The sequence below is a fragment of the Tetranychus urticae genome, chromosome 1 (assembly GCF_039701765.1).
Source record: "Tetranychus urticae isolate SD_2017Ah chromosome 1, NJAU_TeUrti_SD_1.0, whole genome shotgun sequence".
Taxonomy (NCBI): Eukaryota; Metazoa; Arthropoda; class Arachnida; order Trombidiformes; family Tetranychidae; genus Tetranychus; species Tetranychus urticae.
In genome coordinates this window covers 23633991-23649056 of record NC_142958.1, presented here as the reverse complement: position 1 = coordinate 23649056, position 15066 = coordinate 23633991, and the positions used below count along the sequence as shown (strand labels likewise).

General features: G+C 33.5%; 4 protein-coding genes across 10 annotated transcripts; 2 read left to right on the top strand and 2 right to left on the bottom strand.

Annotated features, from left to right (window-relative positions):
• Positions 1–242: 242 nt before the first annotated feature.
• LOC107362536 (uncharacterized) lies at positions 243–2977 on the bottom strand. Its single transcript, XM_015929625.3, has 9 exons — positions 2884–2977; positions 2469–2615; positions 2211–2336; positions 1768–2019; positions 1633–1703; positions 1477–1552; positions 1351–1413; positions 707–776; positions 243–646 (listed from the first exon to the last, which is right to left on the bottom strand). The coding sequence occupies exons 2-9, from the start codon at positions 2580–2582 to the stop codon at positions 564–566; spliced, it is 855 nt and encodes a 284-aa protein (XP_015785111.1). The 5' UTR covers positions 2583–2615; positions 2884–2977; the 3' UTR covers positions 243–563.
• Positions 2978–3052: 75 nt separating this feature from the next.
• On the top strand, positions 3053–7319 carry LOC107362533 (carboxypeptidase B-like). 7 transcript variants are annotated; one of them, XM_025160872.2, is made up of 11 exons: positions 3053–3196; positions 3437–3534; positions 3656–3787; positions 3957–4177; positions 4240–4379; positions 4453–4870; positions 4932–5022; positions 5087–5286; positions 5388–5472; positions 5541–5781; positions 5904–7319. In XM_025160872.2, the coding sequence occupies exons 4-10, from the start codon at positions 4004–4006 to the stop codon at positions 5771–5773; spliced, it is 1341 nt and encodes a 446-aa protein (XP_025016640.2). In that variant the 5' UTR covers positions 3053–3196; positions 3437–3534; positions 3656–3787; positions 3957–4003; the 3' UTR covers positions 5774–5781; positions 5904–7319. The 7 variants fall into 7 exon arrangements, with proteins under 7 accessions (XP_025016640.2, XP_089122686.1, XP_015785106.2 ...); XM_089266557.1 differs by having other exon boundaries at positions 3058–3196; positions 3461–3534; XM_089266558.1 differs by having other exon boundaries at positions 3058–3196; positions 3461–3534; positions 3656–3867.
• LOC107362534 (uncharacterized) lies at positions 5777–7029 on the bottom strand. Its single transcript, XM_015929624.3, has 3 exons — positions 6519–7029; positions 6304–6402; positions 5777–6225 (listed from the first exon to the last, which is right to left on the bottom strand). Exons 1-3 carry the CDS (start codon positions 7027–7029, stop codon positions 5918–5920), a joined length of 918 nt encoding a protein of 305 aa, XP_015785110.2. The 3' UTR covers positions 5777–5917.
• A 2268-nt stretch (positions 7320–9587) lies between the features above and the next one.
• Positions 9588–13068, top strand: pAbp (poly(A) binding protein). Its single transcript, XM_015929703.3, has 5 exons — positions 9588–10016; positions 10249–11232; positions 11477–11638; positions 11894–12351; positions 12658–13068. Exons 1-5 carry the CDS (start codon positions 9821–9823, stop codon positions 12982–12984), a joined length of 2127 nt encoding a protein of 708 aa, XP_015785189.1. The 5' UTR covers positions 9588–9820; the 3' UTR covers positions 12985–13068.
• Positions 13069–15066: the final 1998 nt, after the last annotated feature.

Genomic DNA, 15066 nt, shown 5'->3' with positions numbered 1-15066 from the left:
GTATTTTAGGTTCTTGGTTTGGATTTTCAATTAATTATCATGTTCCATTGGTTTGCTCTACATTTTATGGAAAGTGTATGCGATATCTAACCGAGAGAAGCCGTCAACAGCGATCGAGTCCTCCATCTCATGATATACGAGTCCATTCTGGTCGATCAAAGCCCACTAAATGAATCAACTGAAAAGAAAAGCTGTTTAATAGGATTAATAGCTAATATTAAATTTTGTCTAAGATCAACAAATTAATTGTACGCACTGATAGATGTTGTTTTATTGAGAGAAGAAAAATTTATATTTACAATTGCAATTTAGTTGATCTAATAAGCTAAATTTGGGAAATCTAAAAAGTTGTAATTGATTAAAATGACTTAAATTTTGTGATGAAATTCAACAGTGAATAAACCTCTTTTATTGAGTTATCTGGCAAAATTCCAATAATTTGTGATCATGTTGTTAGAAATTATTGTTGAAGTTTGCCATCAAAATTCAACAAGACTAACGACTTAAGGAAGTATTTGTCATAAATCGGAAATATGATCTAACAAGTTAACCTCTACTAGAGCCTAATAACCAGTTAATTCAGCAAAAGTTTGATCCATTTCGTCAGTAAGTGATTTATATTTCTCCTTTTCATGTGAAAGTTCATCTGAAATGAAGAGAAAGAAAAAGATTAATATCTGATTGTATTATAATTAATGTAACATACCTTCAAGTCTGTCAACTTCCTTCAATAATTTTTGGACACACCTTTCTGCAAATTCAGCCCTGGATTCAGCCTGAAAAAAAACAAAAGATTGTGAGTTAGTATGAGTTTAAGGTTCTATAATGAATTTATTAATGTTTAAAAAAGACTTCAATCTTATTTTGTTATCTAAAATTAAACTTAATGAAAGTTAACTAAACAAAATCAAGCCAAAATTTGTTTGCAACAAACATCATCATCATCAACATCGTCAACATCATTATCATTACATTATTCACTATATTTCACATTTACAGATACTTATGTGACAAAATGAGAAAGTAATTAATCTCCGGTTAAATACAGTTGGTTAATGTTTCGTAGGATCCAGAAAATATTTCATTTTTCATGCTCAACGAGAAGAAACTTGTAGCCATGCTAATCAGAATTATCATGGTTTTTCATCATAAATTGTAAGGCATATTTTCAAATTATCTGTTCAATCATTTGTGTCTATTTTTTTATCTGTCATCAGAAATTAACACCACAATTAGCAAAATATTAAAATAACGAGGTGATAAAAGCTTGCTGTGAAATTGTTATTCCAGTTGAAATAATCTACAAAATCCTCATTTCATGCTATTGAAATAAACAGAAACCAAATTTACCTCTTGAAGTCGCATTGTTAAGTCTTGAATTTGAGCTTCATACTCTTCTTGTTTAGCAAGGGACTGAAAATAGATGATTAAACAAACCAATTAATTGTTGGATACTGAATTAGATTTTTTACTCACCTTTTCCTCACTGACTTCCAGTGATTTAACATTGTTACCAACGACTTTCAACTCCTCTTCTAACTCTAAAATTTTCCTAATAAATGTTGATCAAACAGTTAAATTATTAATATCATTCTGCTTAGGAGTTTGGATTTCAATAGACAAGAAGCTTACATTTCACCAGTTTGAGCTCTTTCTTCGGCTCTTTCAAGTTCATCTTCGACTTCAGCGACTTTTCGAGCCAACTGTTCATGAAGAAACAACCAATCATTAAATTTTATATCAAATCCATGGAAAAATTGTACTCACTTCGTCATATTTCTTATCAGCTTCTTCAACAGCGTTTCTTGCTTCTTTCAACTGAGCCTCTAATTGTTTCAATCTTTCGGCATCAACTTGATTTCGATGTTCAAACATTTTACGAAGTCGCTCACTTTCATCTCCAGCTTGAGAAACTTGTTCCAATTTAACCTGGACATTTCGCGTCTTCTCTTCAGTTTTTTCCAATTCTTCCTCCAACTGTTGAACTCGACGAGCTAAGGTTGCCAATTCATTTTCAGCCTTAAAGTGTATGAATTGTAACAAAAATTAATACATAACGTTATTCAATGGATTGATGATAGATCTTGTATTCACTCAAAGACTGAAATTTTATCAAGAATACACGTGAAAATAAGCAAAGTATCAAATTTACATGCAGAAACCTTGGAATTAATGGATAATTAGGATAAAAATTAAAAAAAATAACTTACACCATGAAGAGCCTTTTCCTTACTGTCAAGATCTTCATTGGCCTTAGCAAGATGGTCAGTGGCTGACAATAATTCCTCTTGAATTTGAGTTAATCTCTTTTCTAGGGCTTGAATTTCCTCTTGAGCCTGAAATCGTGGCGATTATGAGCAACAAAGGTCCACAAATATGTACACATACACAATAAAAACAATAAAGCATATTGATAGAATCCAACACTAATAAATTGAGTTGATCACAAAATGAAATTTAAAGTAAACCTTTTGAACTTTAGAGTCGGCTTCACGTAAAGAAGCTTCAGCTGCATCGGCTCGATCCATGGCGTTGTCTTTCTCAATTTTGAGAAAAGCCATCTTCTTTTTGATTGCCTCCATTTTGACAATTAAATCAACACTCCAATCAAAACACTATCAATTGTAGAAAAAAAACTAATTAAATTAAAAAGACGAATACAAAAGGCATAAAAATAGCGTTGTAAGCCACTAAAGCTTTACAGCTTAAACCCGGGAAAATAACACGATCGTCTGACCGATATTTGAATATCCTTTTATAAAACTATTATCTAAACTCTCTAGGTTTATGAATTTTAACTGCTAATTATATTTAAATATTTTAGTGCTACCAATATATTAAATCAACTAAATAACAATCTTCAACAAAAGTGAACAATCTTACCCAATAAAAGAGGAATAACTCTTCAGAGGAATAATCACAAAATGTTAATAGTCAATGTTATTTTTTATTTGTGACTAGCTGTGGCGTTAACGTAAACAACTATGAAATTAAACTGTGGATTAAATTTGAATAAGATGGATATTTGACAATGAGGAATGCGTCTTGCTATGTTTTAATTTAAAGAAACGATTTGCTCTGTTTATTTGGAAGACAAGAAGCGAGAGCGAGAGAGTAAGAAGATGGGTTGGGGGTTGATAAAATGCATCATAATCAACATTGGACTGTGTTTTCATCTAGAAACTCATACAGAAAAGTAAGCAAAAATTATTGTCATCTCTTCCATCTCTTCTTAACCTATTCATTATACATTTCTTAACCTGACCTCATCTTCATTTTCTTCCTCTCGTCATTTTTAACCTAATCTTAGCATCAAATTAACTTCAATCTAAGAAATGGTTTTGTTTCAGTATTCCCTTCAACATTTGAGGGAAACCATTTTTTTACTTGCATCCAAATCCATATAATAACGTTTCTTTATCAACCAAACAAACAGGATAAAATAACATTTTTCTTTCAGATTTGGCATTAACCATGCAATCCAAAGCAAATACGGGAACCAAATAGCTATAATTTACTTGGTAATTGATTAAAGTAAGTAATCAAAACGTAACCATTGTCTATGTGTTATGACATGATATTTTTAAACTCCACAAAATTAAATTATTGATTTGCATTTGAGTAAATAAATTTTCTGCTTTCTTGTATCTTTTAGCCGGCATAAACTTAATTCATTTTAATTCAAAATTTTTCAAAATCAACCTTGAGTATAATTCTGAAGGCCTGAGGAAAATTAAACTCATAAAAGATAGATAAATAGATATTTACTTTTGCGGTTGAATTGAAGGTAAATGATGATTTGGTTGGGATGATTCAATATGAATAGAAAATCATTATTTCACAGTAAATCAGCACAAGCAGTTTAAAGTGTGTACAAAGCAATATTTAATTTCAAGTGATTTAAGGTCAATAACAAACTATTTTTGATTATTATTCCTTTAATTTCTATTATCCAGTTCAATTCGATTCACATGTAACTTTGGGTTTTACAGCAAAAAATGATATGTGCCTCGTTATGTCGTCTACTGTGGTCATCAGTCTAACTTTACTATCATTGATGGTGTTTATCGTGACTATAACTTCAAATCCAGTCAATTATAGAGGATATTCAGTGATCTCAGTGATTCCAAGAACAAGATCGGATGTCGACTTTATCAACAATTTAACTATTGATCAGGTAATTCATCAATAGCAACAACCATCAAGTACTGATCTTATTTCTTGCATCTCATTTCTCAGAGGATTGATTATTGGTTTCCATCATCAACTCCAAATCAACCAATCAAGCTACTATTAAACCAGGATAGTCTTCAAAAAGTTATTGGTGATCTCCTAGGACGCAAATTAACTGTTAAGGTTGAAATAGACGATCTGGGAAGGTAAATAACCCAATGAATTCAGGCCAAGAATAAATAGCTTATTCTAATTCTTTGCTTTACTCATTCTGACTAGGCATACCAGTAAGCAAAATATAAACGCTAATGGCGAGATCAGGACTAATTACAACCAAACTGATGATACGTTTTTCCAATCTTATGCTCGATACGATGTAATGGTTAAATATTTAGATGGTTTAGTGACTAAATATCCAAATAAGATAGTCAGATCAACCATTGGACAGTCTTTTGAAAAGAGGAATCTAACGTTAGTTCGCATTGGAAATTCAATTCAAAAATTCAAGCGTAAACCGATTATTTACATTCAAGGTGGCTCTCATGCAAGAGAATGGATCAGTCCAGCAACACTAATTTATTTGATTACAACTTTAACTAAATCCAAGGATCCTTCGATAACAAAATTGACTCATTTTTTTGAGTATTGGTTTTTACCAGTTGTAAATCCTGATGGCTATGAATATACACATACTCATGTAAGTTCAAGTCAAAGTTAATTGTTTGGGTTATGAATTTATTGGTGAATACTGATTACAGAACAGATTGTGGAGAAAAACTCGGTCAAGAATCAATAATGAACCTTGCATTGGCGTCGATCCCAACAGGAACTTTGGTTACTTCTGGAAAGGTCGGTTCTTTTTGTTCTGTATCATTTGACCTCTCTGCTTAAGTTTATTTTTTACGGTATTTAGGTGGAGTCGATAATGATCCTTGCAGTGAAACTTATTCTGGACGAAAACCTTTCTCTGAACCTGAAGTGGCGTCAATTGCAAAATTAATTCATCCCAATGCATCAAGAATTAAAGCTTTCCTCGATTTTCATTCGTTTGATCAAAGTTGGCTAATTCCTTATGGATTTGACTCACGAAAGCCAAAAGATTTTATTGATATGGTAGGAAGACAATAATGACATTAGACGATCAAAATGTTTCTATTAAGTTTGTTAATTGTGTGATTGTTAACGTTGTTTCATTAATTGTTTTGTAAAACAAGGAAAGGATTGCCAAAAAATCTGTCGATGCTTTGGCTTCAATCCATGGAACTAATTATTCAGTAGGAAATAAAGCCCAATTACTTTGTAAGTATGATTAAAAAAAGTCCTTTTGTCTTAAATTAATAAATTTACCTTGATCTTTCAATATTTAGATCCAGCATTTGGATTAGCTGATGATTGGGCTAAAGGATGTGCTAAAATCAAATACTCATTTTGTATTGAATTGCGAGATAAAGGGGAATATGGTTTCTTGTTACCTGCAAATGAGATTATTCCTGTTGGTGAGGAAATTATGGCAGCAATCAAAGTTCTGAGTGGAGAAATAATGAAAGAAATAAAACAATCAAAGTTGCGAAAACGTAAAGTCAAAGGAAATCAAAGTTAATTGAAAATGTAATTCATTTTATTTTGCTGTTTACTTGAGCAGTCATCAAAGTTGACAAACAATGATTAGATTGAACAATAATTTAATTTTTCTAAATGTTTCTTTCTCATTCTATCTTTTTTTGTAATAGTTACATGATTCAAGCTATTTTATTCCTGGTAAAAAGGAGTTGGACGATTCCACTTTAGCCGAGTTAATTGCTCTCCATGTTTCCCGAAAGCTTTCAACATTGGACGATGCACTTTGTTTGTATTTTGGTAGATTTAGTGTTTCACTTTCCACTAATTGTGACGCTGACTGTTGCTTTTGGTATAATTTGTTGGTTGATTTGAGCATTAGACGATTACGAAGAGAAGCATTCATTTTGAGTGCTTCACCTAAGGCCAGTCGAAGTCTTCCTACCTCGATTTCAAGATTATTTAAACGGTTAATTGCTTCTAATGGTAGTGAATCTAGAATGGAAATATTGGATAAAGCAAATATAAAATTTAGTCACCATACGTTTCATGAACCTGAAAACTTATACTAACTCTTTTCTGATTCACTTGGCATAACAGAGCTTAATTTGCTTGATGGTCCTTCCAAACAATCAGGATATAAATTGTTAACAATCAACTTGAACTGTAAATCTAGAAATGTGAAACGTGAAAATGTAATCTGAGACTCCATGCAAGGTTGTTCATACAATTGAGATGTTGATTTTTAAGATTACCAGAACAACATATCAATTTTGAGTGACACTTACCTCTGTTTTTGCGATTTAAATCTTCAATTTGATTGTGGAGACAATTGAGAACCATTTTGTGTTGATCCTTAATAAATTGTAAATTTTTCTCAAGTAAACGTAATTTCAATGTTGGATTATTAAACGAGTTGATCGTATCACAATTGGTCTCATAACCTTTCCAATGATCAATATCATCAAATGTCGCTGAGGTGGATAACAGTGAAGGTGAAGATGATGCTGATGAAGACGCTGATGATGGATTCAAATTGAACGATCTGTAATTTATTAGATTGTTTGGACTTTTACTTGTTGCCATTTTATCAAGTGAAGTTAAATTGGTCGATGGTTCACTTGATTTCACTATTGGAGGTAATTTGGTTATGATTGTTGGACGTTTAACAAGGTAAGGGTTGATTGGATTAATCTCATCACCCGAAACAATCTCACCACATTCAATTAAACGAGTTAAATTTTCCCGATGAGGTAAACAATGAGAGGTAAAACCAGAAGACTGTGAGCCAGTCTCCATTGGAAGTCATTACATTAATTTCGATAATTTTTAATTAGAATGACAATTTGTCCACTTTAAACATTTAGATGACTTGGTGATTAAAGAATAGGAAGAAATGAAAAATAAATTTAGAACGTTGTTCTGTTGTCAGATAACATTGATTTTAGTAATCAATTGAATGTAAAGTATATTAGACTCGTTAAAGTAAATACGTTTTTCAGATCAATACCTGTTACTATGGTGAGAATATAATGTTGATTATTTTTGCATTTTTACAATAAAATCGGCTTTTAATCAGAATCAATAAACAGTGAAAAGGTTTTCTATAAGTTAATCACAAAAAGAGTTAATCATTCATGAGATGATTCAGTGAAGTAGACTCTTGACCATTCTATTTCAATGAATGACAAGTTACTGTAAGGACCGATTTTTTCGGTGAATTGGAAACCTTTGGTGGTTAGAACTGAAATTTATTTGAAAAGCTTCTATTATCTTGCTTCTCGTTGTGAGATGTTATGACTTATAGTAATTAATCGATTATTTTCATATTATATTCGAGTCTCAATGAATAAGATAAAACATGGTGAATGTCATTAGTTAGTAATGAATTTAGTCAATCGATAACCTTGATATAAAATAAGCATCAAATGTTAAGGTTACCATATGTAAATCAAGATTAGTTCATGGTCAAAATAGTAATTTCATTTGTGAGTCGAACAATTTATTATGATAATTAGGATTATTTCAGTACAAAATTGAGCTTCTGTCTAATCAAATTAGACCAACTCAATGGTAATAATTTAATTTACATTTGTATATAAATAGTCTATTATGGTTATGATACAAAGATTGGCAAAAATTACTTTGATTTATATTTAGATTGAGACTAATGACCAATGGTATCTGAAGGCGGTGCACTTGGGTTAAGGTAAGCTGCCTCCATGAGTGTTGAGCAACTTGATTGGGGATGATTTAAGGGTGATAATGATGGGTGGTAATGGTGATGGTGATGGTGTTTCAATTGAATTGTTTGTTGTTGTGGTAAAGAGTATATCTTACGACGAGCCCATCTAATGGCCATAACCATAATCCCAATGGCGGTGACAATCAGTACAGCTGATATACACACACAGGCAACTCCGAGGATATGGAAAGCTTGACCAGTCAATGGCTCTGAAGTAATATACAAAAATTTGGAAACAACTAGACTCAGTACACCAAATAATAATACAATCAATCCAATAAACATTAGTGAAATGGTGAGATGAGACGTTGTGAAAACGGCTAAGAATTTGATTCCTGAAAAGGTCGATGACAATGGTTCTTGATTTGGGTTATTTAGTTGTAAATTGTTCCCATATTGTTGTTCATGGTTAGCTAACCAAATTGTCGCTCTTTGGTCCATCTGGAAATTCAAAAGTTCAACTATTAGTTGAATCGGATGATAAAATGAGTGATGTGACTGTTAATTTCTGATGTCATTGTGTTAACAGGTTGCTTTGGTTTACTCGTTGACACTTGTTTTTAACTTTAATCTGTTGTTTAGTCTAAAATGAAGTGTAATTGTCCAAATATTGTTGTAATATGATTAAAATTGTCCTTGAAATATCAATTGATCGATATTGGCTGGACATTTGGATGCTGCTTTATATTTGTCTCAAACAATTTGGATCATTTCAAACAAATAAATGGACTTAAACTGGTTACATACAAAAAATAGGACAATCAATAAATTCAAAAGTCATATGTTGTATCAATTGATTGACAACTTTCTTTTGGTATTGTCCAGTTATAGTATTTTAATTAGGGAAACTTAAAGGTCAATTGAAATTGAACTGCAGTCTGTTGTGTTAATTTTTGAATGGCTTTTATACTGATCTTTCATGTTTACTTGTGTTTATTTTTATTAAAATCAATTGGGTCAATCGATTTAAATGAATATATTTCACCTTAAAGCTGTAATCAATTCATATTCATCATAATAAAGCACTTCTCTATCATTGGTTAATCATTAATCTAGATTGATTTTGAAAAACTGTAGACAGTTGGAGGCAACTTATTGACTTTAAATGTAAAGGTTGTTTTCATTTTTCCGCCATTACATTACCTCCCTCCATTGCCATTGTTATCTTGAAAATTTCAATTAATTGTATTATCAGTGATAATTTATCATCTTAAATGCCTTTCAATGAACTAAAACCATTCCATAATCACCAAACAATGATTAAAAAATATTAAAATCAAGCACTCACAGAATCAACAAAAAATGTCTTCTCTCTCATTTTTTAAGAGACAGTTAAAGCAGATGGATCTTTGAATTTATTTCAATAAAAATACTGGCTTTACCAAAATTTAGCTTTTTAACCTAAATACCTAAAAAGTATAATCAATGAATGATCTTTAATTTAATTAACCAATCAAATATTTATCCCTTTTCAAAAACATTGTAATTGGCGGTTAAAGGCATGGGAAAATAAACTGAATTTAGTTTACATCGTTTCCCTGGTAACTGAGCGGAAATAGATGTCGTTTATGTTTGTATTCACGTTTGGTGATGCTGATTGCAGAGTGGAGAGAGAAGGAGAAAAATTAAACGTTTTATGTTTTCCATTTTCTCTATAAATTAGAACCTTTTCTCCTCTCTTCTTGTTCCTTCTTTCTTTATTTCTCTGTTTCTCTACCCAATCTCCCCCTCCACATTCCATAGGTGGAGATTTTATTCGCAATTAATCCATAAAAAAATAGATAAAAAAAAATTATAAAAATAGAAAATTTAAAAAAAGAGTAAAAACTAAAAAAACCAAAAAAGATGAACAATCCTGCTGGACCAAGCTACCCAATGGCCTCCCTATATGTTGGTGATTTAGCCCCAGATGTTACTGAGGCTCAACTGTTTGAAAAATTTTCGAGTGCTGGACCAGTCCTGTCTATACGAGTGTGTCGGGATATGATTACTCGACGATCGCTTGGCTATGCCTATGTCAACTTCCAACAACCTCCGGATGGTAAGTAACCTTTTTTGTCTGTTATCATTCTTTTCCCTCTTTCTCTTTTGCTCTCCCTCTCTACACAAACACAATGTAGAGAAAGCATGGTTTCCTATTTGTTTTTTAATACGCATCACACTTTAGCTCTTAGAGATAGGGTTTATAAATTTTTATTTTATCTGATCATTCGTTTTATATTTTATTTCTTATTCATTTTTTTCTCATTTTCTGACTCATTTTTTATGTCTAGCTGAAAGAGCACTGGACACTATGAATTTTGATGTCATCAACGGAAAACCCATACGTATCATGTGGTCTCAAAGAGATCCTTCCCTTCGTAAATCTGGTGTGGGAAACATTTTCATAAAAAATCTTGACAAATCCATTGATAATAAGGTTATGTACGACACATTTTCCACTTTCGGAAACATTTTATCATGTAAAGTTGCTGTTGATGAGGAAGGCAACTCACGAGGTTATGGTTTCGTCCATTTTGAAAACGAAGAATCAGCTCTAAACGCTATTGCTAAAGTAAACTCTATGTTGCTTAATGGAAAAAAAGTATTTGTCGGACGTTTCGTACCTAGAAAAGAGAGAGAAAAGATTATTGGTGAGAAATCTAAAAGATTCACCAACATTTATGTTAAAAACTTTGGCGAAGAAATTGACACCGATGAAAAATTGAAGGACATGTTCTCACCTTTCGGTAACGTTGTTTCTTGCAAAGTTATGACTGACGACAATGGCAAAGGCAAAGGATTTGGTTTTGTCAGCTTTGAAGAACCGGAACAAGCGGAGAAGGCCGTTGATGATTTAAATGGAAAAGAATTGCCAGGGGGCAAAACACTCTATGTTGGGCGAGCTCAAAAGAAGGCGGAGAGACAAGCTGAGCTTAAACGTAGATTTGAACAACTCAAAATGGAAAGACTGAATCGGTATCAAGGAGTAAATCTTTATGTAAAGAATCTTGATGATACCATTGACGATGAACGGCTCCGAAAGGAATTTTCACCTTTCGGTACAATAACTAGTGCCAAGGTTATGACTGACTCTAATGGTAGAAGCAAAGGTTTCGGTTTCGTATGTTTTTCTGCTCCAGAAGAAGCCACGAAGGCTGTTACCGAAATGAACAATCGGATTGTCGGATCTAAACCTCTCTATGTAGCTTTGGCACAAAGAAAAGATGAGAGAAAAGTTCACCTCATTACACAACACATGCAAAGAGTTGGTGGAGGTGAGTCATCTGTTTCCAATTAATCATATTGCAGTATTTTTCCGTTGTAGGCGACTTTATGATGAAATAGCTTTTTCGTAGGGTCCAGCAATTGCTAGAGTCAGGATTACCTGGCAGAACCCCCTAGCGCTGTTGCTGGACTCACTTGATGATACTGCTCGATCTGATGATTACTTAAAATTTTCAATATTTTGCAATTGTTAAATGTTCAACTTCTAATCTTTTTTTCCATTTTCGCCCACAGGAATCAGAATGCCACCAATTCCTAATCCAGCTTCAGCTGCAGCTGCAGCTCATCCTCATGCCCATCACCCTCACCATCATCACCCTAACTTGGCGCCAGCTGCTGCTATGTTCCCCAACCATGCAGCAGCCATGGCTTCTATCGGAGCTCTTGGTAATGCTGGTAAGTTTTAACTGATATGATTGATGTCTCGTTGCTTTTCATGCGATCACATATTTCATATTTTTGAATATGCTGATCACATGATTTGACCTGACTATTATAATTTTTCACCCGCTGATGAGATAACTAATCCATTCTATGATTGGGCTCTATTGCTCCTGCAGGATTAATATAGTTTCTTTCTGATCGTTAGATGAATTTCTCGTCAATCTCTTTTTTATGATGACTTTATTAACACCTTTTTTAATATTTCAGGTCCCCAAGCAGGACATCAAGGAGCACCTCAGCCTGGTTACTACATCCCAACCATGGCTCCACATCAAATGCAACAGCGTGGCTCCTACTATCAACCACAAGGCGGTCCCTCAGCCCCTGGACCTCAACAAGCGCGAAATCCAAGATGGCCTGGTGCTCAACAAATGCCACGTGGTGCTCCACAACCTTACAATCAAGCCTTGCGAGCTCGAGGTCCAGCTATGGCTGCTGGTCAAGGGCCTCGACCAACACAAGTCCCAACATCATCTGGTCCAGCCGGATCTAGACCTATTACCGGAGGTGCTCAATCTATGCCTCAAGGTATGGGACCTCGTGGAGCACCTCGAGGTGTACCACCATCTTCCGTCCGGGCTGCTAATGCTGGACAAGCTGCTATGGGCAGCTATAAATTTAATTCTCAAATCCGTAACCCGCCACCTGTCCAAATGGCTCCTCAGGTAAATACTATTCTGCATGATCTATCTATAGGAGAATATTCAGCGGATATCATTTGATATGAAACTAGTTTCTCGGTTTGTATCACTGTATCTGCTGACTATAATCATATCCAATAACACCCTCCTGGATGATGTTGTAAAAGCTAATCTTCCAGGTCCTCAGAGATTGGAAGAATATAACCCTTTTACATAAGCCGATAGTTAGTTCACTTGTTTGACTTATCAAATGCTATCTTTGAACTAATCTACATGCGATTACAAGGAACAATTGATTGATTTCTCATATATTTTGTTTTTATATTACAGGCTAACATGGGAGCACAACAAGTTCAACCACAATCAGATGTTCAATCAGCGGTCCATGTACAAGGACAAGAACCACTCACTGCTTCTATGCTGGCTAACGCATCAGAAGCTGAACAAAAACAAATGCTGGGTGAGCGACTCTTCCCGCTAATTCATGATCTTTACCCAGAGCTGGCCGGAAAGATCACTGGTATGCTTTTGGACATTGACAATTCAGAGCTACTTCACATGTTGGAACATCATGAGTCATTACGAGCTAAAGTGGAAGAAGCCGTTGCTGTTTTGCAAGCTCATCAGGCCAAGGAGTTGGCTGCAATAAAGAAATAAGAGAAATATTAATTGTTAAAATCAATTAATATTGAACCGATTGATTCAAATTAAAGTTTGAAGAATAACGATGTTTACAACTTATCTCTATTGAAACATATTTTTATCCACAATTCGGTGTATTATTACTTTCTAATCAATATTTTCATACTGATGATGGTTATGGTGAGCGCGGATTTGTTAGATATAGTTTATGATCAATAGTATTTACGGGTTACGGCTATGAAATGATCGGTTGAAGTGATGTTGATGTTGATGTAAAACGGTGTGATGTTGATGTTCAACTTTGTTGTCGACACTTTCATATTCAGCCTTTACTTAACGAACTTGATCTTGTAGGAAAGGTAAAAAATGGTTGTTGAAGGAGGGAATTAAAGGTTGATAAATGAGCCCAGGGCGGTGATGAACATGATCGGAGAGGCATTTTGTGATGAGGCCTGAATAAGGATGAAAGACGCACATCAGAATGTGAATGATCTTGACACACCTTTTGACAATTGCTTTGAATAATAATAAATTAAATCAGATAAAATGAGAGAGAATTTAATTTGTCAACAAAAGCGATATTTTTGGGTGATTCCTTGCGATCAAGTTATACTTGATATGAACCTTACCTTATTGCTGTTGCTGTTGTTTATGTTTTTCATGTTTTTTGGTCTTTTTCAATCAATTTTGACGTGTTTAAGATTAGCTAATGTTGAGTTATCAATAATTTTATAATGACACAATTATCATTACCATTAACATGAGTCTCGATTAAATTAGCCGATATTTACCTTTTATGATTGCTGTATACAACTTTTGAAACATTGTTCACCAATAATTCACTGACCTCTGAAGTTAACTCTTTATTTGATTTCAATTTTTGCTGGATGATTAATGGCTTGAATGAATTTTGATTCCTGTTCGCATCATCTTTCAACTGTCTGCTTTTTGTCACAGCTAAACAGTGAATCAGATCTGCACATTTAGACAATTATATTGATCGTTTTGATACCAGTTTGTTACAACAACATCAATTTGTTATTTAATAGGTGTATGAATACAAGCAAAAAGTTGAATTGTCAATTACACTTTTTGCTTGTATTTCTACAGGTGTTTGTTGATACTTTTTATGCACGCCGAAGTTAGTCGATGTACCAGTCATACGATGAAATTTCGACTAAGTTTAAGTCGATACGTTCATCGAATATCGTCTAAGTCGACTCAATATCATGTGATCATCAATTTTTATGGTTAGTCTCTTACATTTTGTACTTTAGTCACTTGCGAATATTCAAAGGACCCTCGAATGAGTACAGTAAGTATTAGGGTTTAGTTAACAAAATAGGGCCAGACTTAAGTTAATTTTCATGTGTCGCCATCTCGGTCATAATTAGTTTTAGAGAAACTAGACAATAGAGAAATGGACAAAATTAAATTCGATGTTAAAGGTACCTTAACTCACTGTTAGACGGCGACTATGAAAAAAGCTCCAATTTTGTTAACTTAAGTCTAATACCTACTTGTATTCGAATTCTAATATTCGCAAAACTATCAGCTTTGGTCAAAGTCGACCAAGGCGACTTATAGTCAGTTCAGGGTGTAGCGAAAGTTCGTGTGGGTGGGCGGGATCAAAATTGACAAAGCATCGACAAAATGAACTTTTGAGAGCGAATCAAAAGCAGGGGGAAATGTATTTTTGCCTCCACGAACTTTCGCTACACCCTGTAATTTGGCATAAATTCATTAGTCATTTTACCGCATTTAGTTTCAAGTCCAACTTTTACTTTAAGTAATTTTGTCTTCAATTAAGATTTGATTCACTGTTGGAATCACCTTTGAGTCCATTTTAAGAAGCCTTTCCGATTGATAGTTTCAATTTGCATTCATTTTATAATTTAAAAACTGAATTTATTTGATTTTGACAATTTCAATGTTGTTGACATTAATTTCAGATTTTGATATTCATTAAATCGAGTCAATTGATTGTTAACAATTGATGATTTAAAAATTATATGATTTGACGGTAGGTTGAAAAATTTAAGATGGAAATTCAAGATTAAATGATCTAAGTGGCATAATTTTTGTAATATTACAACA

Coding starts and splice junctions, on each gene's coding strand:
- LOC107362533 (XM_089266560.1), top strand. CDS start 4,004: ATGTGCCTCGTTATGTCGTCTACTGTGGTCATCAGTCTAACTTTACTA. Junction 4,178..4,239: donor ACAATTTAACTATTGATCAG/GTAATTCATCAA, acceptor CTCATTTCTCAG/AGGATTGATTATTGGTTTCC. Junction 5,287..5,387: donor CAAAAGATTTTATTGATATG/GTAGGAAGACAA, acceptor TTGTAAAACAAG/GAAAGGATTGCCAAAAAATC.
- pAbp (XM_015929703.3), top strand. CDS start 9,821: ATGAACAATCCTGCTGGACCAAGCTACCCAATGGCCTCCCTATATGTT. Junction 10,017..10,248: donor CTTCCAACAACCTCCGGATG/GTAAGTAACCTT, acceptor TTTTATGTCTAG/CTGAAAGAGCACTGGACACT. Junction 11,233..11,476: donor CATGCAAAGAGTTGGTGGAG/GTGAGTCATCTG, acceptor TTTCGCCCACAG/GAATCAGAATGCCACCAATT.
- LOC107362534 (XM_015929624.3), bottom strand. CDS start 7,029: ATGGAGACTGGCTCACAGTCTTCTGGTTTTACCTCTCATTGTTTACCT. Junction 6,403..6,518: donor TTTAAATCGCAAAAACAGAG/GTAAGTGTCACT, acceptor TCACATTTCTAG/ATTTACAGTTCAAGTTGATT. Junction 6,226..6,303: donor GCCAAGTGAATCAGAAAAGA/GTTAGTATAAGT, acceptor TTTCCATTCTAG/ATTCACTACCATTAGAAGCA.
- LOC107362536 (XM_015929625.3), bottom strand. CDS start 2,582: ATGGAGGCAATCAAAAAGAAGATGGCTTTTCTCAAAATTGAGAAAGAC. Junction 2,337..2,468: donor CCGACTCTAAAGTTCAAAAG/GTTTACTTTAAA, acceptor CCACGATTTCAG/GCTCAAGAGGAAATTCAAGC. Junction 777..1,350: donor TAACAATGCGACTTCAAGAG/GTAAATTTGGTT, acceptor GTTTTTTTTCAG/GCTGAATCCAGGGCTGAATT.